The 23,942-nt window shown below is 42.2% G+C and overlaps 1 protein-coding gene across 3 annotated transcripts; it reads left to right on the top strand.

Moving 5' to 3' along the window:
- Positions 1-567: 567 nt before the first annotated feature.
- On the top strand, positions 568-23,869 carry LOC119718814 (tRNA (uracil-5-)-methyltransferase homolog A-like). 3 transcript variants are annotated; one of them, XM_038188234.1, is made up of 6 exons: positions 568-795; positions 17,352-17,427; positions 21,056-21,205; positions 22,665-22,713; positions 23,033-23,096; positions 23,773-23,869. In XM_038188234.1, the coding sequence occupies exons 3-6, from the start codon at positions 21,156-21,158 to the stop codon at positions 23,847-23,849; spliced, it is 240 nt and encodes a 79-aa protein (XP_038044162.1). In that variant the 5' UTR covers positions 568-795; positions 17,352-17,427; positions 21,056-21,155; the 3' UTR covers positions 23,850-23,869. The 3 variants fall into 3 exon arrangements, with proteins under 3 accessions (XP_038044162.1, XP_038044163.1, XP_038044161.1); XM_038188233.1 differs by lacking the exon at positions 568-795 and adding an exon at positions 4,745-4,785; XM_038188235.1 differs by lacking the exons at positions 568-795; positions 17,352-17,427 and adding an exon at positions 4,744-4,785.
- The last annotated feature ends 73 nt before the right edge of the window (positions 23,870-23,942 follow it).

Genomic DNA, 23,942 nt, shown 5'->3' with positions numbered 1-23,942 from the left:
TTGTCTAATAAGAAGAGACAATAGGTGTTATTAGGCTTCCGTTACGGGAGACGTATGCGTCTCGTAAAAAAAAAAAGACGGATGCCAGATCAATGATGAATCTGCGAGTCTGCGATGAAGGGTGCATACCGGTAAATCGATCCGCCAAGCTCATGAATAAAAGTTATACCCTCAAAATATTCTATATTAGAGAGTTATTCTATATTAGAGAGTTCTGAGCGCCGTAAAATTGGGGAATTGAAGAGATATGGTAGTGAACCTCTGGCCCGGACTTGGGGCTTTCAATTCTGAGCATTTTGGATGCTATTGGGCTCGAAAGTGGCGCTATTTTGCCATGTTGTGGAGGGATCGTTTTTCAAGATGGCTACTTTTCCGCTTTGGGGAAAATAGGGGTCGTCTTCTTTGCGTGAAAATATCTCGAAAAGTCAATGGTCAACCCACCATAAATTGAAAAGAAAATGAAAGATGACACATTGATCATCATTTTTCTGTGCAGCTTGAATACCTGTGAGAGTTTTGAGTATTTTTAAAAGAATTTTGAAGTATGGGCATTTAGCACTAGTGTCTATGGGAGTTTATTTGCAGGTATGCACCCTATAGACCGAGGTTTCGAAACAGCTTGCATGCTGCCAATCGAGCGACACATGAGGGCAGCATTCAACAACAACATAAACACGCGACTCGTGTAAATCTGCCGCTACCCGTATTCTTCTGACTCTGGTCTGAGTGGCTGAAAACTTTCTTATTTATTAGTATTACGTCAGTATCAGTACTACAAGTTTGTTTTCATTAAAGGTAACATTAATTTGGTTGTTTTTAATAGCTATTGGTGAAATCTGCATTATTTTATTTAGTGAAATGTACTGCAGAAGTAGCCGTAGACGCACTGCGTTTATAGCGTAACTTGTTATGATGTTTCGTCGTGTGTGTTCGTGAAAAGTTTGAGATGCTTAGTTAAAAAAGGAAAAATGTCCATACTGGGCCACTAATATGACCTGAAAAGAACCAAAAGTTGTAAATCTGATGGAAAAACACTATTAAGGAGTGCAAAAATTCTGGATTTTTCCTACAGTAGTTCCAGATAGCTTCAAATAAAAACCTACCTTTTTTTGGATTAGTCTCCAAATTGGAGTCCAATATTTTTTTCTGACGAAGTGCATTTTAAAAAGGTAAATGTAAGCTTCTTGATAAACGAAGATCTTTTCGATAAAATCTTAAGAAGAGTAATTTCTGCCAGATTTTCGACTTGCACTTTGACTTGTTTGGATGGTTTGTAGAAACTCGTGGGAGCTGCTGCAGCGAACCGACAAAAAATGTTCTCCTCGGTACATCACTCGAACTGTGTGATTTTGAATATTTTGTTTATACACTAAAGTCGTATAAACTCTTCCATCGAATGTTTACGTGTGTACCTGTTCGTCCCTTATGACCCAACTACATGCGCATTAATGGATTTTGTGTGACGTATTCTGTGTGCTGTGTCAAAATAAATTCGGTCTGTGCGTGAGTTCGTGCCGTTGCGCTGCAGACAAACGTTTCAAAATCATTTACGTTTTTCTCTTTGTTAAATTTGGTGGAATTCTCTTGAATGAACTATTTTGGGAAAATGAAATAATACTTTATCAGAAAATATGCTTAATTTGGTAAGTTCTGGCTGAAAAAAATTGATTCGCTTGTGTGATTCTTAAGTAAAATTTGAGGTGGAGATATTAAGTAATGAAAGGTTTGCGGAAACACCATGTGCGAATAATTTCTCAACTAGGAGAATGGTTCTGAAAAGAACCAGAGGTATAAACTCGACGTTCCGACTTAGACTGATGGGTCTCCTATACCCTAGGTCCTCAGCTACCATAAGACTGAAGGGTCTCCTATACCCTAGGTCCTCCCTCTACTGACACCGCAACCCTACTGTCCCACTCCAGTGGGCACCAAGCTTGCTCTAGGATCCCCTCTACTTGGCATCCTCACAGGATGCAACTTCACACTTCATTGATTTCACCTTTTGCTACTTAAGTATTCACTTTCTTAGAGTTTAGGCACTCTCCTGAAGATGGTCAGAGCATACTGACCGGAATGTCGAGTGATACCTCTGGTTCTTTTCAGAACCATTCGTGTGATTCTATTTTTTAAACGCAAAGGATTTTTGGATCCATTCGGAACAGATTGAACCAATCTGGAACTAGGAAAAGTGACATTAGTACTTTTGACGTCGTAAAGCCAAAATAAAAACAGCCTAAATTCGGAAAATTATTAATGTCGTATCTCCATCACTCAAGGTAAACTATTGAACCACTGTCACTTGAATTCGTGGAGTAATTGAGCTGAAAGCAGCCTAAAGGATGTTTGCTATCTGGAACTAGGAAAACGACTGTAATATGTGTTCTGTCATGGCCCATAGACTTTGTGCAGGAGCTCTGAGTGGTGGCCCAGTATGGAATTTTTTTCCGACCACCCCAACTAGTTGGTGACATTGAGAACATATGGTAATCCTTATCTGTAGGACACCTCTATTTTTACGAGTTCTGTTCAAATCTGACTTTTGTACTCCTAGAACTATGATGCTCCGCGTGAGCTGAGCCTCATAGACACAGAACTCCGCAAGATTGTAAGTACAAAAATGTCCATCAAAACACAGACATTTTTCACAGAACTGCTTCACAGTTTGCCCCTAAACTCCGTTTTGTACCTCATGACATACTAACGTAATGTGCGTAGAGCAAACATCGCTGGATTCTGTTGGTTTTTTGGCCAAAATTATGAAGAATATATGCCTTTTCCGCAGTGAGCCAACCTGACACTTGAAATGTGCAGGCATTATGGTTGATTGTTGATTTTCGGTTCGCTCGGAGCGCGTCGCGGGGGGTACGGTACTTGCATTTGTACGCATGCGCATACTATCATTTCGCAAATCAAATAAGTGTGTGTTTTAGAAGTTAGGGACATTAGATTTCAGGGAGGTACCATCACTCAGGTTATGTCACTCATGTTACTTCATCTTCATGGTTTCTAACACGGCATAAAATCTGAGTTTGATGAACTGCAACGTAATGAAACTCTGTTCTTATAATATATGAACCTTTGTCTCTGCCTTAAGCACAAAAACTCTCAATAACAGTCACATTTTGCATGTTAAAACAAAGTGCCAAAATGACCACCAAAAATCCAGTTTTTTGTCCAAAAATCACTCACTACAGTTCATCTCATCGGCACACCACTCAAATGAAAGATCTTGATATGCACCTTTTAATTTGACGCCACGTTTGACGTTGTGATGCTTGTAGTTCGGAAGATTTCATACAGTTTCCTCTTTTTTCGTGGAATTGCCCAGTTGCAAAACTTGATACTTTTGGCCAAATGACTTAATTTGCTGCAAGACGGTTTCATTGTTTCAATTTCGTAAAAATTTGCACCTTGTTGAACTGTCAAACTTGTCAAATTCTGATGAATGAATCCAAGTTTACAACTTGAAGACTTGAACACTTGACCCGAGTTGATGACCCCGAGGCCTTGACCCAATGGTGTGGACCCACTGAATTGGCCTGAGTCTTTAGCCAACGGCCATGCTCCGTGGAGGTGGCGGCCCACGGCCTTGCGCCGGGGTGTCGTCCTATGGACTGGCCCGAGTCATCGACCATGCCTTGACCCGAGGTGCCAAGCTACGGACTTGACCAGAGCCGTCAACCCGCGGCCTTGTGCAACTTGAACACTTGAACACTTGACCCGAGTTGATGACCCCAAGGCCTTGACCCAATGGTGCGGACCCACGGAATTGGCCTGAGTCTTTAGCCCACGGCCATGCTCCGAGTTAGTGGCGGCCCACGGAATTGGCCCGAGTCGGCGGCCCACGGCAAACCCCCGAGGTGCCGGCCCTCGGAACGGGCCCGAGTCGTCCATCGGCTCACGGCCTTTCGCCGGGGTGTCGTCCCACGGACTTGCTCGAGTCGTCGGCCCACGGCCTTGCGCCAGGGTGTCGTCCTACGGACTGGCCCGAGTCATCGACCATGCCTTGACCCGAGGTGCCGAGCTACGGACTTGACCAGAGCCGTCAGCCCGCGGCCTTGTGAATCCAAGTTTACAAAGCCATTCATTCTTTGATTGATTAATACAAAGCCATTACAAAAAGGGAAATAAAAATATCAAAATATTATGAGGCATCAACAAAGTATCAAGCATCAGAGAACCATACCCCGAGCTCAAATACCAGACTGGTGATTGAACAAAGCATTACTTGTACATATATGTATTTGGTAGTTTTTAATTACGCATACAAAAAAAAATACCAGCTTACATGAACTGTAGAAATTGGTCATTTTGGGGAACCAACCAAATTTAAATTTGTACAGGTTTATCTCTAACTTTACAAATACATTCATATTTTGTAGCATTGATTTTTCAATTAAAATTTACAGTGTTGAGACTACATGTATTATTAAGACAACTTTGGAATGCTCCTTATTCAAAATTTGAAATTTATTGATCAATCTGGTTGTTATTGTGAACTGTTTTTGTTGTGCAGTATCTCACTTGGAAACTCATAATTAAACTTACAAATATCTCATGCTTAAAAAAATCAAAGTAAACTTATTTTCTTCCGGTAGGAGTTGGTCTTTTAATTTGTTCCTTTTTGTCCATCAGGTCTTGACCCACATTTCCACCAGCACCTCTGACGTACCAGTGACTGGCGCTGCCAAAACAGATCCTTATCACTATCTGACGCAACAGCATTTCACCTCAGAGATCTTCAAGATTGAGATCCAAAACCTCCCAAGATATTTTGGATTTGCGGTGAGTTTGCTCTCTAAGCACTAAACCCTCGATAACGATAATCATACAGTTTGTGCTCTTTGAGAGTTCATATTGTGCTCCATGGTTAGGATTTCATAATTATTTGCATAATTTAAAGGCCATTGGATGAATTTCACAAAAAAACATGCAAATATCCTAGCCTCGTGTCGATATTAAAGTAATGGTAGACAACTAGATACTTGTAATCTTTTTTTCTTCCAGTGCACTTGTTCCATGTACACTTTAATCATTATTTCTAATATTGCTGTGATATCGCTTTAGGATGTAACATTTACAGCTTTGGGATTTTCTAAATAATTTATGAACTTTAGCTTCTTTGCATTAAGTACACATAGCAGTTTGTGCATTAAAGTATCGCACTGACTCTGTGCCTCATGCTAAATGAACAAAATAGTCACATCAACCTTGAACAAAACTTTTTTGTAACTTTTTGTTCCCAATCAGCAGTGACACTGAAGATCCAGCTCATGACATCACTGTATTGCTCATGACTTGGCACTTTCACAGAAATGTTTAAAAACGTGAAGCGTCGTACGCCTTCATCAAATAAAAACCTCAAAATCTGTTTCAAAGGCACTTTTTTGAAAAAGTTTTGCAGTGGAACAAGCTTGAACGGATCTCAGAAGCTTCAGGCCAACACATTTGTGTTTGCCTGATTTTAATCTTTGGCCCCATAGCTTTAGGTCTGATGTCGAAGTCATTTTTAATGTTTGACCAAGGCCAACATGTTGATGACTACTTTTGCCATTTGAGCTCCTTTGAAATTTGACCAATTTTGTCCTGGACCCCAGGATAACCTTTGACCCAAGTTGGTCATGTGACATGTTGCTGGGGCTAGGCTCCTGATACTTTTGACTTTTAAGGTTTGGTTGAAATCGGTCAAAATATGTTGGACCAATAGACAATGTCAGTGTTTGTTACTAACTAACAGACTAACGGACTAACAGAGAGACATGATGATTTGTTGAGCTGCTACCCTAAGCTAAAACTGCAGCTGCCGATTTCACAAAAAAGTGATGCGCCATGCGTAAGACTTTATACGCAACAAATTTGTTGCGCAGCTGCGCAATAAACTTATCATCGATTTCACGAAACTTGGCGTAGCTGCGTAACGTTTTAAATAATTTTAAACATCTTGGACGAGGATAAAAGCAGCATTTACGACGTCTGTTTGTGTGTTAATTTGTTCGTTTATGAAGACTGTATGATTATTTTGTCTGACTTTCTTCGGAATCGATCGGCAACTCTAAAAATTAGAAATTTGTTTACTTCAAACATAATGTTTATGAATGTCTTGTATCTACCTTGAAAAGTTGTGCATTAATGGGCTCCACGACAGTCCCAATTTGCTGGTGAAATATGCCATTTTCAGTCGCTATGCCACAACTTACGCCACTTAAAATGATTGCGCAAATTACTCCACAAATTATTGCGCAAGTCGTGGACTCCACTCCATCTCCACTCCATCTCCACTCCATCTCCAATCCATCTCCAATCTCTCTCCAATCCCTCTCCAATCCCTCTCCAATCCATCTTCACTCCATCTCCACTCCATCTCCAATTTATCCCCAATCCAACTGCAACCCATCTCCAATCCCTCTCCAATCCCTCTCCAATCCATCTCCAATCCATCTCCACTCCATCTCCACTCCATCTCCAATTTATCCCCAATCCAACTGCAACCCATCCCCAATCTCTCTCCAATCCCTCTCCAATCCATCTCCACTCCATCTCCACTCCATCTCAACTCCATCTCCAATTTATCCTCAACTCCATCTCCAATTTATCCCCAATCCATCTCCAATCCATCTCCAATCTCTCTCCAATCCCTCTCCAATCCCTCTCCAATCCATCTCCACTCCATCTCCACTCCATCTCAACTCCATCTCCAATTTATCCCCAATCCATCTCCAATCCATCTCCAATCTCTCTCCAATCCCTCTCCAATCCCTCTCCAATCCATCTCCACTCCATCTCCACTCCATCTCAACTCCATCTCCAATTTATCCCCAATCCAACTGCAACCCATCTCCAATTTATCCCCAATCCATCTCCAATCTATCTCCAATCCATCTCCAATCCATCTCCAATCACTCTCAAATCCATCTCCAATCGATCTCCAATCCATCTCCAATCCATCTCCAATCCATCTCCAATCTCTATCCAATCCATCTCCAATCCCTCGCCAATCTATCCCCAAAAGATCTCCAATCCCTCTCCAATCCCTCTCCAATCCATCCCCAATCCCTCTCCAATCCCTCTCCAATCCATCTCCAATTTATCCCAAATCCCTCTCCAATCCCGCTCCAATCCCTCTCCAATCCATCTCCAATCCATCTCCAATCCATCTCCAATCCATCTCCAATTTATCCCCAATCCCTCTCCAATCCATCTCCAATCCATCTCCAATCCATCTCCAATCCATCTCCAAATCATCTCCAATGTATCTCTCAATCCATCTCCAATGCATCTTCAATGCATCTTCAATCCATCTCCAATTTATCCCCAATCCAACTGCAACCCATCTCCAATTTATCCCCAATCCATCTCCACTCCATCTCCACTCCATCTCCAATTTATCCCCAATCAATCTCCAATCTATCTCTAATCCATCTCCAATCCATCTCCAATCCATCTCCAATCTCTATCCAACCCATCTCCAATTTATCCCCAATCCATCTCCAATTTATCCCCAATCCATCTCCAATCCCTCTCCAATCCCTCTCCGATCCCTCTCCAATCCATCCCCAATCCCTCTCCAATCCCGCTCCAATCCCTCTCCAATCCATCTCCAATCCATCTCCAATCCATCTCCAATCCATCTCCAATCCATCTCCAATCCATCTCCAATTTATCCCCAATCCAACTGCAACCCATCTCCAATTTATCCCCAATCCATCTCCACTCCATCTCCAATCCATCTCCAATCCATCTCCAAATCATCTCCAATGTATCTCTCAATCCATCTCCAATGCATCCTCAATGCATCTTCAATCCATCTCCAATTTATCCCCAATCCAACTGCAACCCATCTCCAATTTATCCCCAATCCATCTCCACTCCATCTCCACTCCATCTCCAATTTATCCCCAATCAATGTCCAATCTATCTCTAATCCATCTCCAATCCATCTCCAAGCCATCTCCAATCTCTATCCAACCCATCTCCAATTTATCCCCAATCCATCTCCAATCCATCTTCACTCCATCTCAACTCCATCTCCAATTTATCCCCAATCCAACTGCAACCCATCTCCAATTTATCCCCAATCCATCTCCAATTTATCCCCACTCCATCTCCAATCCATCTCCAATCCATCTCCGATCTCTCTCCAATCCCTCTCCAATTCCTCTCCAATTCATCTCCAATCCATCTCCAATCCCTTTCAAATCCCTCTCCAATCCCTCCTTAACGCTCTCTAATCCCTTTCCGATCCTGCTCCAATCCATCTCCACTCCATCTCCAATTTATCCCCAATCCATCTGCAATCCATCTGCAATCCATCTCCAATCCATCTCCAATCCATCTCCAATCCATCTCCAATCCATCTCTAATGCATCTCTTGACAATTAACTTTCCAATGATTGACTCCCTTCTGGTTCTGGATGTGCATACTGCTGCCCTTGTGCTGATGGCTTGGTGCCAGTCAGCCCAGGACAGGCCCGTAGGAAGCTAATTCATCTCCAATTCATCTCTAATCCATCTTCAATGCATCTTCAATCCATCTCCAATTTATCTCCAATCCAACTGCAACCCATCTCCAATCCATCTCCAATCCACCTCCAATTTATCCCCAATCCATCTCCAATCCATCTCCACTCCATCTCCACTCCATCTCCAATTTATCCCCAATCCAACTGCAACCCATCTCCAATTTATCCCCAATCCATCTCCAATTTATCCCCAATCCATCTCCAATCTCTCTCCAATCTATCTCTAATCCATCTCCAATCCATCTCCAATCCATCTCCAATCTCTATCCAACCCATCTCCAATTTATCCCCAATCCATCTCCAATCCATCTCCACTCCATCTCAACTCCATCTCCAATTTATCCCCAATCTAACTGCAATCCATCTCCAATCTATCTCCAATCCATCTCCAATCCATCTCTAATGCATCTCTTGACAATTAACTTTCCAATGATTGACTCCCTTCTGGTTCTGGATGTGCATACTGCTGCCCTTGTGCTGATGGCTTGGTGCCAGTCAGCCCAGGACAGGCCCGTAGGAAGCTAATTCATCTCCAATTCATCTCTAATCCATCTTCAATGCATCTTCAATCCATCTCCAATTTATCTTCAATCCAACTGCAACCCATCTCCAATCCATCTCCAATCCACCTCCAATTTATCCCCAATCCATCTCCAATCCATCTCCACTCCATCTCCACTCCATCTCCAATTTATCCCCAATCCAACTGCAACCCATCTCCAATTTATCCCCAATCCATCTCCAATTTATCCCCAATCCATCTCCAATCTCTCTCCAATCTATCTCTAATCCATCTCCAATCCATCTCCAATCCATCTCCAATCCATCTCCAATCTCTATCCAACCCATCTCCAATTTATCCCCAATCCATCTCCAATCCATCTCCACTCCATCTCAACTCCATCTCCAATTTATCCCCAATCCAACTGCAACCCATCTCCAATTTATCCCCAATCCATCTCCAATTTATCCCCACTCCATCTCCAATCCATCTCCAATCCATCTCCGATCTCTCTCCAATCCCTCTCCAATTCCTCTCCAATTCATCTCCAATCCATCTCCAATCCCTTTCAAATCCCTCTCCAATCCCTCCTTAACGCTCTCTAATCCCTTTCCGATCCTGCTCCAATCCATCTCCACTCCATCTCCAATCCATCTCCAATTTATCCCCAATCCATTTGCAATCCATCTCCAATCCATCTCCAATCCATCTCCAATCCATCTCCAATGCATCTCTAATGCATCTCTTGACAATTAACTTTCCAATGATTGACTCCCTTCTGGTTCTGGATGTGCATACTGCTGCCCTTGTGCTGATGGCTTGGTGCCAGTCAGCCCAGGACAGGCCCGTAGGAAGCTAATTCATCTCCAATTCATCTCTAATCCATCTTCAATGCATCTCCAATCCAACTGCAACCCATCTCCAATCCACCTCCAATTTATCCCCAATCCATCTCCAATCCATCTCCACTCCATCTCCACTCCATCTCCAATTTATCCCCAATCCAACTGCAACCCATCTCCAATTTATCCCCAATCCATCTCCAATTTATCCCCAATCCATCTCCAATCTCTCTCCAATCTATCTCTAATCCATCTCCAATCCATCTCCAATCCATCTCCAATCTCTATCCAACCCATCTCCAATTTATCCCCAATCCATCTCCAATCCATCTCCACTCCATCTCAACTCCATCTCCAATTTATCCCCAATCTATCTCCAATTTATCCCCAATCCATCACCAATCCATCACCAATCCATCTCCACTCCATCTCCACTCCATCTCCACTCCATCTCCACTCCATCTCCAATTTATCCCCAATCCAACTGCAACCCATCTCCAATTTATCCCCAATCCATCTCCAATTTATCCCCAATCCATCTGCAATCCATCTCCAATTTATCCCCACTCCATCTCCAATCCATCTTCAATCCCTCTCCAATCCCTCTCTAATCCCTTTCAAATCCCTCTCCAATCCCTCCTTAACGCTCTCTAATCCCTCTCCGATCCTGCTCCAATCCATCTCCAATCCATCTCCAATCCATCTCCATTTTATCCCCAATCCATCTGCAATCCATCTGCAATCCATCTGCAATCCATCTCCAATCCATCTCTAATGCATCTCTTGACAATTAACTTTCCAATGATTGACTCCCTTCTGGTTCTGGATGTGCATACTGCTGCCCTTGTGCTGATGGCTCGGTGCCAGTCAGCCCAGGACAGGCCCGTAGGAAGCTAAAAAATATTGGTCAGGCTCATCTCAGGGCAGAGAGCTCAGTTGATGCGAGCGCGCAGTGCGAAGCCCTTACTGCGTGGGGTTGGGGCCCGCTTAAGGGCCCCGAAAATTTTTGGATTCTAGACGCTGTGTGGTGCGATCTGAGGCAATTTCTGACCACTTTAACCTTTTTTGAGCTATCATCATTTAAACATCATTTTCAAGTTTGGAGTCAATTATCTTTTAAATTTTTTTTAGCGTGAGAAACTCCATGTCGGCGTTAAAGCATGAGAATAACCTGAAATATGTGAGTCTTATGCTCAATGTGTGAGAGTTGGCAGGCCTGCAGAGGCGGATCCAGGATTTGACCCAATCCCTCCCAAATTAAATGTAACCAAAAGCCACTCCCCCTCCCAACACTATCAATATTTGTACAGAAATACATGTGCATGAATATAGGAATTTTATTCTTCGTAATTTCACTAATTTGTACAAGACACATTTTGGAGCACTGCACAACTGCAAGTTTAACCAGTAAATGTCACTTTATGAACTTTACATAAATCGTCAAAATGAAATCGTCAAAATTTGGCCTATCGTAGTGAAAAGTTTTGGACATTTGCTCCTCGCAAAACTTTTTTTGGATCTAAATGCTCTGTAGTGCATCTGAGGCATTTCCTGGCCACTTTCCCCTGACTTTTTGAATGAAATGTATTCGTGTTTTGGTGGGTGGGTCATCAAAGATGATAAATTACATCACAAGCATCACATCAAAACTGTAGCTTGACTCTCTTTCTAGATTTGTGCTCTTTAGCTTGATCCATGATTGTGTTTATAGGGAAAGGGCGTAATCATACATGTCGCCATGCACTACACGTTAAGTTAAATGGAATTTAACCATGAATTTTAGTTTTCCTCAGACTTGTACTTGTGTTTTCTTAAAAAGAAGTGGTTTTCTAGCTGAGAAAATAGCAAGGAAGAACCGGTATTGTGCAAGCAAAATTCAGGGAATAATCCGTTGATATTAAATATCTTGTTGGAAAATTCCAAAATCATTTCAAGAAAGTTGCCGCCGTGATCAGAGTTAATGAAGGGGAAGGAAAGTGGGATTTGCTATCAGCAACAACAAAGCCATTCCTCTTTCTTTACCTTTTATGGGATGTGAATCAAATTGGAGGACGAGAGGCTCTGCGGGCTAATGTATTTTTTTGATATTTTTTTTTTGGCAACCAGCTTGTAGGGAAGATTTCCGTTTATTTAAGACTTAATTCACCGGTATGGATACCAGTGTATCACTGTATGTACAATGATTGAGCTTCCGAGCGTATTTGTTAAGTTTTTTTCTCTTTCTAAGAAAAATACATCAGCTCCCAGAGTCTCTCGTTCTCCAATTGATTCACATCCCATAAGCTAAAGAATGACAAACGGCCTTGTTGATAGCAAATTCCACTTTCCGTCCCTTCATAAACTCTGATTCACAGCGGTAATTACTTTCTTTGGATGATTTTGGAATTTTCCAACAAGATATTAACTTCAACGGATTATTCCCTGAATTTTGCTTGCACAAAACCGGTTCTTCCTTGCTATTTTCTCATTTAGAAAACCACTTCTTTTTAAGAAAACACAAGTACAAGTCTGAGGAAAACTAAAATTCACGGTGGCGGCCAAACGCCATTCCGTTTAACTTAACATGTAGGCCTAGTGGCAACATGTATGATTACGCTTTCCCTTTAAACACAAACACAAAACAAAACACAAAAAGAAAAGAAAAATGTGAGGGAGGGTAACGGGGCCCATCCCCCCCCCCCCTAAAAAATGAACCCTTTTTTTTTTAGTGGCGTCGCAATAAAGGCAGACACTGCGTACACCACCATCTTTTCCTTTAAAAAAAATGGTTCAAATGGTCAGAAATTGCCTCAGATCGCACCGCAGAGCATCTAGAAACGAAAAACAAATTAAAAAAAATTGGGGGCCCTTTTTAGGACCCACTTTTTGGGGAACCAAATCCGCCCCCCCCCCCCCCCCCCCCCCCCCAAACAAAATGTGATCTGGATCTGCCCTTGGGGCCGGCCATGCAAGGCCTTGTATACATTTTTTAAAAATAGGGCTGTTATTATTGGTACGGCTATAGCCGTCCTACCGCCTCCTACGGCCTTGGCCCAGGACATTGTTCCTGAGTACTTGCAAGTGACTGCTGGCTCTCTGCTGGTTCTGGATGTACACACTGTTCCCTTTGCATGGATGGCTTGCAGTCAGTCAGACTAGAGCATTGTTCCTGATGAGAACTTGCAAGTGCTGGGGTCCCTGCTGGTTCTGCATGTACCTCAACATGCACTTGAACATGCTGCTGACTGTGCATGGGTGCCTTGCTGCTGCTTTGCCTGGAACATTGTTCTTGACAGCTGTCCAGTGGCTGCTTTCTCGCTGTGTGTTGTGCATGCCCTTGGCTTGGTGGCTTGCTGCTGCTTGGCCTTGCAGCATTGTGCTCTTGGTCATCTGCTTCGCTGGGTTTAATGGCTGAGATTCCGTTTTGGGCAGCGATGACAGCACAGTTTGAGGAATGAGAAAGCCATGACGACAGCTGCACGGGATAGTCAGTGTTTGTGACATTGTAGACAAGAGAATTGATTGAGCTGTTGATAAGTTGCAGAATGTTTATTAACAAATTGTCACAGCATATAGTTTTTCTGCAAGTTTTAGGTATATAGCCTCTTGAGCCGGCCTGGTATAACTGTTACGTACGATTCTAATAGTTGCAGCTGCAATGTCTAGTGAGTTCCAAACGAAGAAAACAGCGGTATTTATGATTATCAAACGGAGGACCTTGCCTGCTCGCTTCGGAGGGTTTGGCAACGGGGCTGATTGCTTGCACACTTTAACTACTACATAGATGTACAAAGGAAGAGTGGCTATTAAACAGACAACGTTGATAATGTGAGAAATCCAAAAGATTATTTCATTGAAGACGGTGTCTGTTATTGGTAAGAATATGAGAATCACAGCAACAATAATTGTTGGCACCCAGAGTCCTGCTGATATCTTTGCTGCTCGAGATTTAGAGGCTTTTTCTTTGTGTGTCAGAGGATTGCGCACTGCAGAGAATCTCTCAGCTGCTATGGTAACCACAAATAAATTACAAACCGTGAGAAACATATAACGAACGCCCCGGGCTGCAACTTGCAAGAAGTCTATTGGTTGAATAAACAGTACATATAGAAGGTTATATGTAAGGAAGAGCAAGTCAGCCACGGCCAGATTGGACAAGTAGATGTTGATGATTGTACGCATGGACTTCACTCGAATGACTGTGAAGAGAAAGACCATGTTGAGTAGGATGCCGATTGGTGCAATGATTTCAATACTTAACCATTTTATTTGAAGAAGTCCGTGTACACTCTCATCAAAGTTGTCACGAAGCTTGTCAATGTCACTTTCCCTCCCAGATGATGGAGTGGAGCTGTTTTGGTAGTCATCACCCATAGTTCATTTACAGTGTTGTATTGATCGTCATGTCGAACATTTTGTGGAAGATCACTCCTGTTTTGCCTTTTAACCGAAAATGTACACTGCATATTTCTTATGTGAAATTTCCATAATTGTTCGCATTTGTAATCTTATTTGGTTTTGTTTTTGACAGCAGTGTTACAAACATAATCAATACAGTTTCATAATTGACATTGGCATGATAGTTGCCATTTTTGTTGTAGTTTGTGTATACATCCTTTTAGTTTTGTGTCTACACATGTGCGCCTTGTTCTCCAACCCAAACTATCCCGAAGCCACAAAATCCCAGCCCCTGAATAAAATTGTACTTTGATGGATTCAGAATTTCAGAACACATGTGTTCTGTAGCTATAGATGTACAGATAATGTGATATTTAATAGTTTAGTCTTGTTGGGATTTTGGAGAATTGATAAAGCTTAATAGAGATAAAGAGTTAAATCTTGGATTAACCCTAACCTTTCCCAAATCCCTTAAAATGTTGTTTGCAAAATGGAGGATTTTGCAGGATTGAGGCTGTGTGGCAAAAAAATGTGTGGCTGTTTTTTTATGGATGCACTGTGTCAACGTCTTGGGCTGGACCTTGTGTTGTGTATGCTCAGCCGTGCATAAATTTAGGTCTAGAATATACTTAGAATCCTCCACACTGCTCCAGGATGTCCCTTGCTCTGTCTCAACATATTGACAGTGACTGCCGGAGGATTTTGCAGGATTGAGGCAGTGGTTACCCCATTCTAGAAATAATTGATAATTTTGCAGGATTAAGTTTCTCGTTTTCTAAAATCAAAATCTGTTTTCTTAACATTGAAATTTCCATGTTCTTCGGGTTTCTTAAAAAACAGAAACCACGATCACAAACAACACTTGAAGTTTCGCTCTAGATGTCAACGCACGCACGCGGCTGTGGGGCACACAGAAAATCGTGTATAATACATACACCATGTACACGTACATGGAATACAATGGAATATCGTTCTATCATGTCTGTGATGCATAATTCATGACAGACGGCTTGCCTGTGCACCAATTCGGAACCACTGTGCGCGCGGTGAGAGCCGAGAAGGTCGTTTAGCAGTTGTGATGCGGACGATGTGGTATTCTTGGTTTCAAGACATTCTTTGCGGTATTCAGCATTTGAATCGCATGATACTGTGCGTGCGCATGTTGCATGGACCACACTGCGAAAGGCGTCATGGAACCAAGTTATGTACATCCAGTCGAGTGTCCATATTTGAAAAGATGGTAAACTGAAACTGTGTTGTAAATCAATCTGTTCGGCAAAATGTTGCAAATATTGCAGGAGTATTTGCTCTGAATCAAACATGATACAGTTTAGGGTAATTTCAGCATTAAGCTCAGTGATTTAACCTAAAAACCAATATTTAAAAACTTACACATCCATGATCTACATGTAGTTATGGTCCAGGCAAGGGCAGATCCAGAATACAAATTTTTTTGAAGGGGGGCAAAAAAAATGTTTTGGTCCTCCAAAAAAGTTGGTCCCAAAATTTACGGCGTGGGGTTCAGGGCCTGCAGGGACACAAACATTTTTTTGATTCTGATCTGTGGTGCGATCTGAGTCAATTTCTGACAACTTAAATTAAATCTTTTTGAGAAAAAGATGATGGTGTACGCAGTACCTGCCTTTTTTTGCAACGTCACATTAAAAAAAAAAGGGGGGTTCGTTTTTTTTGGGGAGGGGCCATGGAGATTACTAACTAGGAGTCTTGGATCAAGAAAGGAATCACTAGATATCACGGTTAACTGGCTCTGTCTTGGAGGTTACACTTCCTGTCAAAATGCTAGAATTGCCCATGTGTGTATTTCTTTTTGTTCTGACAAAAGTCACAAGGGAGCTGTAGTCTATTTTAAGCTGTACTAAATCTTCACAAATGGACAATGTAGCTTAATTCTTCTGTTCTTTATAAAATGGAAGGAAAAGGTTTTATTTTCGAGCTTCCCAGCAAAAAGGAAATCTCTTAATTTGTCTTTCATTTAATGATGATTATTGCAAAGACTGTGCCATGGGTTTACTACACAGAGTTGCAATTTGGAGTGCTCAGGAGACTTGTCAGCACACATAATCAGCCAGATAGGGATGAATATTTGAGACATGAAAGAAAACCTGCCGCCAGAAAATCCTAGTCAGGAGTGAGTGACATGGGAGCTTTTTATAGAGTGAAAGTTGAGTGTGCTGATGTAATGCAACACAAATAAGAGCACAGGGAAACTTGATACAAGTTTTAGTTTTGATGTTTGGATAATCAAGAAAAAAATTTAAAATATAGATATAAATAGTCACTACATCAATATAGCATTGAAACCACACTCTCCTCCTTGAAATGGAAAGTGTACTTAGACTTCTGTTTTCAATTGTTATACTTACAAAGCATTCATGAACTTTTCTCTTTGGTTTCGGGACAAACTGATCCACTTTGCTGGCAGACTGGTTCCTCGTCCAAGCACTATCGATACTGGTTGTGGGGCAGGAACCAGGCAGCCTCTCGAGAACAGAAATATCTTCTGTCAGCCAATAATTTGAAATTGTAAAGTAATAATTCAATAACTAAACATTGGCTGATTGTTTTGTGTTCAAAAGTGAATATCTGTTGTATTGCTAGAAAAAAAGCAATTCAGAAATGAATATACAGTGTTTATACTTCGGTGAAGAGCAAAGCCTAATGTTGATTTACATCACCCCAACGCAAAATTCCATCTTTATGAATAGTTAGATGCGGTACTCGCTGCTATGTACAATGTACATCAGATTGGAACCAGCCATCCGATCCCGCAAGCTCAGTGTTTTGAGTGGTGAGACGTCTGCACTAGAAAGCAGGAAGTTGTGGGTTAAAGTCCAACCCAACTTGGGAGGTAACACACTGAGTATACAGTGTTTATACGTCAGTGAAGGGCAAAAGCAAATATTAATTTAGAAAAGAAATCTAATTTTTGGGATGACACTCGAAAAAAAGCACAGGGAACACAACTTTCAATCCTCCCCCCCCCCCCAACACAAACATTCCATCTTACAAATATTCGTCTCCTTTCCTGTTACATTCAGTGCTTGCGATGGATTAACTGATGGAAATCCAATTGTTTGTTTCATCCCTCAGCTGCCAAGAAGATAAGGAGGAGGCATTGAAAGTACTCAACGGACACAAATGGAAAGGACAAGTGCTCAAAGCCAAGGTACATGTATACCCTACAATGTATGAGTCATTATTGTGGTTTTATTCAGTGTTGTAGTTGAGGCCACCACCTCCGAGGCCGAGGCCACCACCTCCAAGGCCGAGGCCACCACCTCCGAGGCCGAGGCCACGACCTCCAAGGCCGAGGCCACCACCTCCAAGGCCGAGGCTGAGGCCAGCTATTAAAACACGTAATAAAATGTAAATCACTAAAACAAGGCTAAGATTTTGTTGGATTTTTAACATCTTTTTAGTTGAATTCACTGGGTTTTGGAGTGCCTGGCTTACAAAATTTACAGCTTGCAATGTGTTTCTTCTTGCCATGATCTTCACATTCTTCGTAACCATTGCGTCCAAATCGGATGATCCGAGTATACATTGTCATTTTCATAAACTGAGTGATATCATGCACGCATGTGGAAAGCTGAAGTGCAGGATAGGCAATGCTTTGCATACGTTGCGCGAGCACGCATGAATGTGAAGAACGGGTTGGTTAATTGCATAATGCAATTGCATAAAGACGTCATTGGTATGACATTGAGGGCGTTTTCGAATCCCTGTTCTTGACAACACGCGTGTAACACGAGAACGTGTTCTCGAGCTGGTTGTTAGGAACGCGCGGGTGCGTATCGCATCGATATAAAGCAATGCAAAATAGCTGACAATCGTCTGAATTTGTACTTAGGCCTATTCCAAATGAATGAGGACGACTGTTGCAAAACCGGACATGCGGGGATGAAATTGCAGACCTGCACTATAATGGTATTCTTATTCCAATCATTAGGGTATTAGCCAAAAAAAACCCCACAAAACAACTGCGAATCTGCACAGTCCGCCATTTTGTTCAAGCGGCACCTCGCCGAACCCTCCATCAACCGGGGAGTGAAAAAATTGATCCGCGAATGCCCTCTCGGGTCTGTTCGTCACGTTTGAGACCGCTGTTCTCATGTCGGGTTAACCCGAGTGTTGTCAAGAACAGGGATTAGAAAACGCCCAACGAGATTCGCCAGTAGCACTGGAATGAAGCCCCTGATTTAGACAGCGGTTTTTGTTATTTTTGCAGATGTTTTCAATTTCCGTTCAAATTACAAATGAAAAGTCCCCTATGTGACTGTAGATTTATCCTTTCATGTATTGCAGCAGAGGATCCATGCAAAATGCGAAAAGAATTAAGTCAAACAAGATAGAAAGTGATATTTTCGGTGCAACTTCCAGTCGTGTACAAAAAAATCCTCGGTTCATTAAAATTCGCATCTGAGGATCACTCCCAACAGCCAATCACAGCACCGTATCATATTATTAATGCAGAGTAGAACAGCCAACAGCCCTTGGTCTACAGACGTACTGTGTATGTCGAATGAAATACTGATCCGGCGGCAGTTACATGTACTACTCAGCATAAATAATCGAGGTGCCTTGTGATTGGCTGTTCTGATCTCCGGATGCAATTTTGTGCCCATGTAGCATGAATTTAGGGTTTTTTGAAATACAGACTCATTGGTGGTATTGCGCATGCTCATGCATAGATAATTAGGAACGGGACCGGTCACGTGAGAGGGTTTAACCAATAAAAGGGGAAAAGAGTCCGATTTTCATACGAGTCCGATTTTCATATGACACCCGCATATACGGCCATAGCGCAGCCTAGGCGAAAATGCTATGTACATAAGTACGTTCAATGCAACCATTACCAGTGTTCATTCGTGCGTACATTGTATGCTTTCGTTTCACAGAAACCAGTTCGGCAAAATCTCGAAGGTTTGATATGGTAAAAAATTAAAATTAGTTGAAATAGAAAACCCATCAAAATTGGCGGCCTCGAGCCGGCCTCGACCGATTCGCCAAGGCCAGAAGGCTCCAAGGCCGAGGCCATGCACTCCGAGGCCAAGGCCGAGGCCATGCATTCCGAGGCCAAGGCCAAGGCCATGAAAATCGATCTCGAGGCTGGCCTCGAGGCCGAGGCTGGCCTTGAGACCTCCAACACTGGTTTTATTATTGACACCAGTTTTTGTTGGCACATTGGATTTAAATGAATAAGAACTGCCGTAGCATTGGCTATCAGTGCAAGGGGTCTTGTGGCTGCTATTGCTTGGTTGGGCTGGATTCTGAAATCATCACAACACTCACTTCTTCTTTTATGCAAGGGTAGAAACAAATGGCTCATTTTATGGAATTCATGAATTCTGTTCAGTCCATTTTTTTGATGATTTTGTCGGCTATAGACCGCTTGCAGATGCGTTCGATAATCGACACGCGAAGGCGCGCAATGCCATGTTGTGGGACAAGCGTATATCTATCCATGCACATTTTGTCCCACAACATGGCGTCGCGCACCTTCCCGTGTCAATCGATCGGGTCTGCAAGCGGTCTATACATTTGTAGGAAGGTAGACCTCAGCCTACTACCATTTATCAAAGAATGTGATTGCCTTCACTGTGGTAGATTTTTTGAGGAAGGGAAAGGAAATGTGTTACCTCAAGAACAGGGCAAGTCAAAAAAGTGGAACCCAAACCCCCAAAAATGTATTTCATATTTAAAAATATATGTAGCACCAAACATAATTATGACTGGAAAGCCAATTTCATAAACTACTCTTAGACGAAATTTTTTTTATAAAATTGCTCAATTCGTGTAAAGAATATCACCATTTAAACACAATGACCCTAAAACCAGTTTATTGTGTATTCTGATTGATAAAATCCACTGTTTTTTAAAAGACTGGCCTGAAAAGGACTTTGTTGAATACTTTTAACTTTTAAGCTGAAGTATTATCGCTGTTGATGTTTGAAGACAATTGTGACGATTCCTGAAAACGCGTTTTTAGACGAAAGAGGTTTTGTGGCCATTGTGTTTAAATGGTGATAGTCTTTGAACGGATTGTTCAATTTCAGTCATTTTTCATCTAAAAGTACGTTATGAAATTGGCTTTCCGGTCATTATAATGTTTGATGCTACATATTTTTTTTTAATATGAAATCTAATTTTGGGGGTTTGGGTTCTGCTTTGTTTGAATCATCCTGTAGTTCGACTCATCCTGTAGTTCATGATCATCACAAGAAAACCATTCTGACATCCAGAGATTACTTTTTTAAGAGCCCAAGCGGTCAGTTCCATAGCCCATTTGAAATTGTGAACATGAAATTTTTTGAGTGAAACAGTTACATGGTCAGTTTTCTCTTCCTTGTCATTTATTCTCCTTGACGGGACAGCATCAAAGCTTGCATGTCTGTGTAGAGTTTGTGATTCACGTATTTAATGACACTTATTTTATCTGATAAACTTTTCAAGTTGAACACATTTCCCTCAGTGTGTCAAGTCTAAAATTTACTTTACACACGCACCACCAGAACTACGAACTGAAGTTATGAGAATGGTTGTATGTAGAAAGATCACAAGTTCCACTGACTATCCATTACCCATTATGAGATGTGGCGGACACAATACGAGGGTGATATTTGGTTTGGATGAGTCTTTTGTATTGACCCCAAATTTACCCAAATCAAATGGCACCCTCCGATTTTGTCCGCCATATCTCAAAAAAGGGTAATAGCAGTTGAAGCGTTCACAATTATGAAATTCTTCAGACTCTGAAATACTGAGTGTGCTTTTTCTCTTCTCCCAATCTGCAGGTTAAACAACACGGTGACTCCACTGTGGAACCAGCCGTATGAGGACCAGCTATCCACCAAATAGACCAACACCAGGGAGTTTCTGAGGAATTTATCCAAGATGCTGCAACGGAATGTTGGGGAGATATCTCCCTGTCTGAAGCAACAAAGGTGAGCTACTCGCCAAAGACACGGGATGGTTGTGGGCCAGAATGGAAATGTGATCTTCCTTGACAAGTAACTGTTTGGAAACACAGTTTTATGGCGAGCTGCCCTGAAAACTTGTTAAAACCCCAGAAAAAGGAAGCCCATTTGTTGGAGAATCAGTTAAGGTTTTAACAAATTTTATGAAATAAGCTCCCTTCTCCACACACACAAGTCTTGTAGAATAAAAAAAACCACACAAAACAAAGGAAAAAGCTCACGAGAAAAAGTTTACAAAAGCTGCTTGAGTGGGACTTGCACCAACAACCTCCTGCTTACTAGTGCAGATGTCTTACTTGACCACCAAGCTTGCTGGGGCTGGCTGGCTGGTTCCAATCTGATATAGCAGGTGCCACAACCAATGAGTTTAATGGATTGTTTGAGTAGAGGACCTGTGAATGTTAATATCTGGTTTGCCATTCACCAATGCAAATTTGAAAGCTTTCTTGGGTGGGATATGAACCCATGACCTCCTGCTTACTAGTGCAGACATCTTAAGGCCCTCTCACAGTGTCACGTTCTGGCATGGAGTTTGTACTGCTACCAAGAAAATTGACTAAAACGCGGTGGGAACGCAGATGACGGCGTGGGGACTCATTGATACTAGTTGAGGACTTCAGAAGATTCCAAGGACTTCGCTGAACACCAAACTGCCGTGTTCGTTTTGGATATGCACAAAACAAACGTTGCACCTCGGCGTTTTGACCAGAACGCGGCAACGACTCTGTGCAAACTCCTCACGAATGGCCGCGACGTACTGGCAACGCGCAGGCAGACGTGAGCAACGTTGTGAGAACTCCACGGACGTGCATGCATCAGGACTGCGCGTTTCCTCTGCGTCTCCTGCATCTATGCCGTTCAAAATGTGAAGACTCAATGACTATCGCCAATTGTGGCCCGAGTATTTATACACGACGCGCTTCTGGCTGCTGATGTTACACGTATGTTTTAAGGTCGCATCAAGCGCACGATAAGAACTCCAAGAGCATGGTATGAACTTATTGGACGCCATGAGGACACAGCGAGGACACAGAGGACGCTGCACAGACCTCTAATTGGTCTTCAATGGAACTCATAGAGAACGCCGCATAGACGCTATGGAACGCCACACGGACGTCGTAGACTTCCGGTGGACTTCACAGAAACGCATTGCAAGCCACTGGTGCCATGAATCCTGCATCTTTATGGTGTTTTGTTACATTTTTAAGCATTTCAACTACGCAATATGAACGCCGTGCATGGACGTGACAGCGTGACAGGGCCTTTAACAACTTGACAAAAGAGCTTGCCAAGGTTGGAGAGCCAGTTTGAATCTTGTACGTATATAGCTGTGAGAACCACTGGAACAAATTCACAAGCTAGCTTGGCAGGGACTTAACCCACACCCTCATGTTTAATAATAGTGCACTCTTCATTTGATTGACAGGAAGAACCACAGTGGGATGGCATGTGAGTTGCAGCCAATTAAGCCATCGGTGAGTAAGCTAAGAGATCATGTTTGTTGACTACAAAGACTTGATTTTTATGTTAATTCATCTGTAGTATAGTGAATGGTTCTATGAATTAAAATCTCAGCGTAAGTTTACTTTGGCACATAGTTAGTGTTAGGTTAGCTTGACTGATGTGACCTTGGGCAGCTAGATAGAGTCACCTTTAACTAAATTAATATTTCAACCAGGATTTTATGATAGAGTAACATTACGGTGTGTGAATCTTTTGTGGGATAAATATTCCTGACATGGGAGATGTCTGATTTGTTCCTTTAATTTTCATTGTTTGTTTCCTCATCAACAGCCAGTATTAGAGAGTTATCGCAACAAGTGTGAGTTTACCATCGGAAAGAGTGTCTATGGCATCGGTGAGTGAAACTGGCATTCATTTTTTTTTTTATTTATCCAACCTCTACGTTTTGTGGTTCTGCATCCTTTGGATTTGATGATTTCTGGGCAACTCTGAAGTGTCATTGGCGGGATGTGAACCCCAACCCCCTGCTTATAGAAACTCTCTCATTTAGGGGCAGATTGAGACCAACTGTCCCTGGACTTACTGACAAACTGGGTCTCTCTCACAGCATAAACACCAGAGGGTAGGGATTTATCCCCACCACCCCTCCCATGTTTGGACCAGAGGTGGGGGGATGGGCAATGGCATCATCATGTGTTGGGAAAAATGCTGCTTGTTGAATCCTGTCAACATGACTTTACAAAGAAGTTGTAGTAGTTCTGAGGGAAGCGAAGAGCAACCCTAGGCACTCTTAAATGAAAGTAAAGTTTAACATCAAAGCATTTCTTTTCTTGGTTTTTTTTTTTAAGATAGAGCACACCTATCCACCAGTATTGGTGTTCAAGGCACTGCATCATTAAGTTAAAAGTGCACATTGCCTGGAATGGACATAACATTTCATACAATGTGCCTGTTATGAACATCGCAACCGAAAGTTTCAGGAATTTTTTTTCTCAGTTATTCCCCTAAATTCTTGTCAGGATAAATTGTGCAAACGTTTCAGTTTCATGTCTTATTAGTTTCATTGACAGATAACACTGTTGGTTCCGGTTTGGCGCATACAAAGGTAAGTATTTCCTCTGAAGTTTCCTTTTTGCAAAAGACGTAGATCAGCTTTTATGTTTGATTGGATCGGCTGTCAAGGGGCGTGGCCCTAACCCTAACCCTAACCCTAACCCCTAACCTGATCAATTCCAACCAA

Source organism: Patiria miniata, unplaced genomic scaffold, assembly GCF_015706575.1.
Source record: "Patiria miniata isolate m_02_andy unplaced genomic scaffold, ASM1570657v1 HiC_scaffold_7, whole genome shotgun sequence".
NCBI classification, from domain to species: Eukaryota; Metazoa; Echinodermata; class Asteroidea; order Valvatida; family Asterinidae; genus Patiria; species Patiria miniata.
This window is presented reverse-complemented; position numbering and strand designations above follow the sequence as displayed.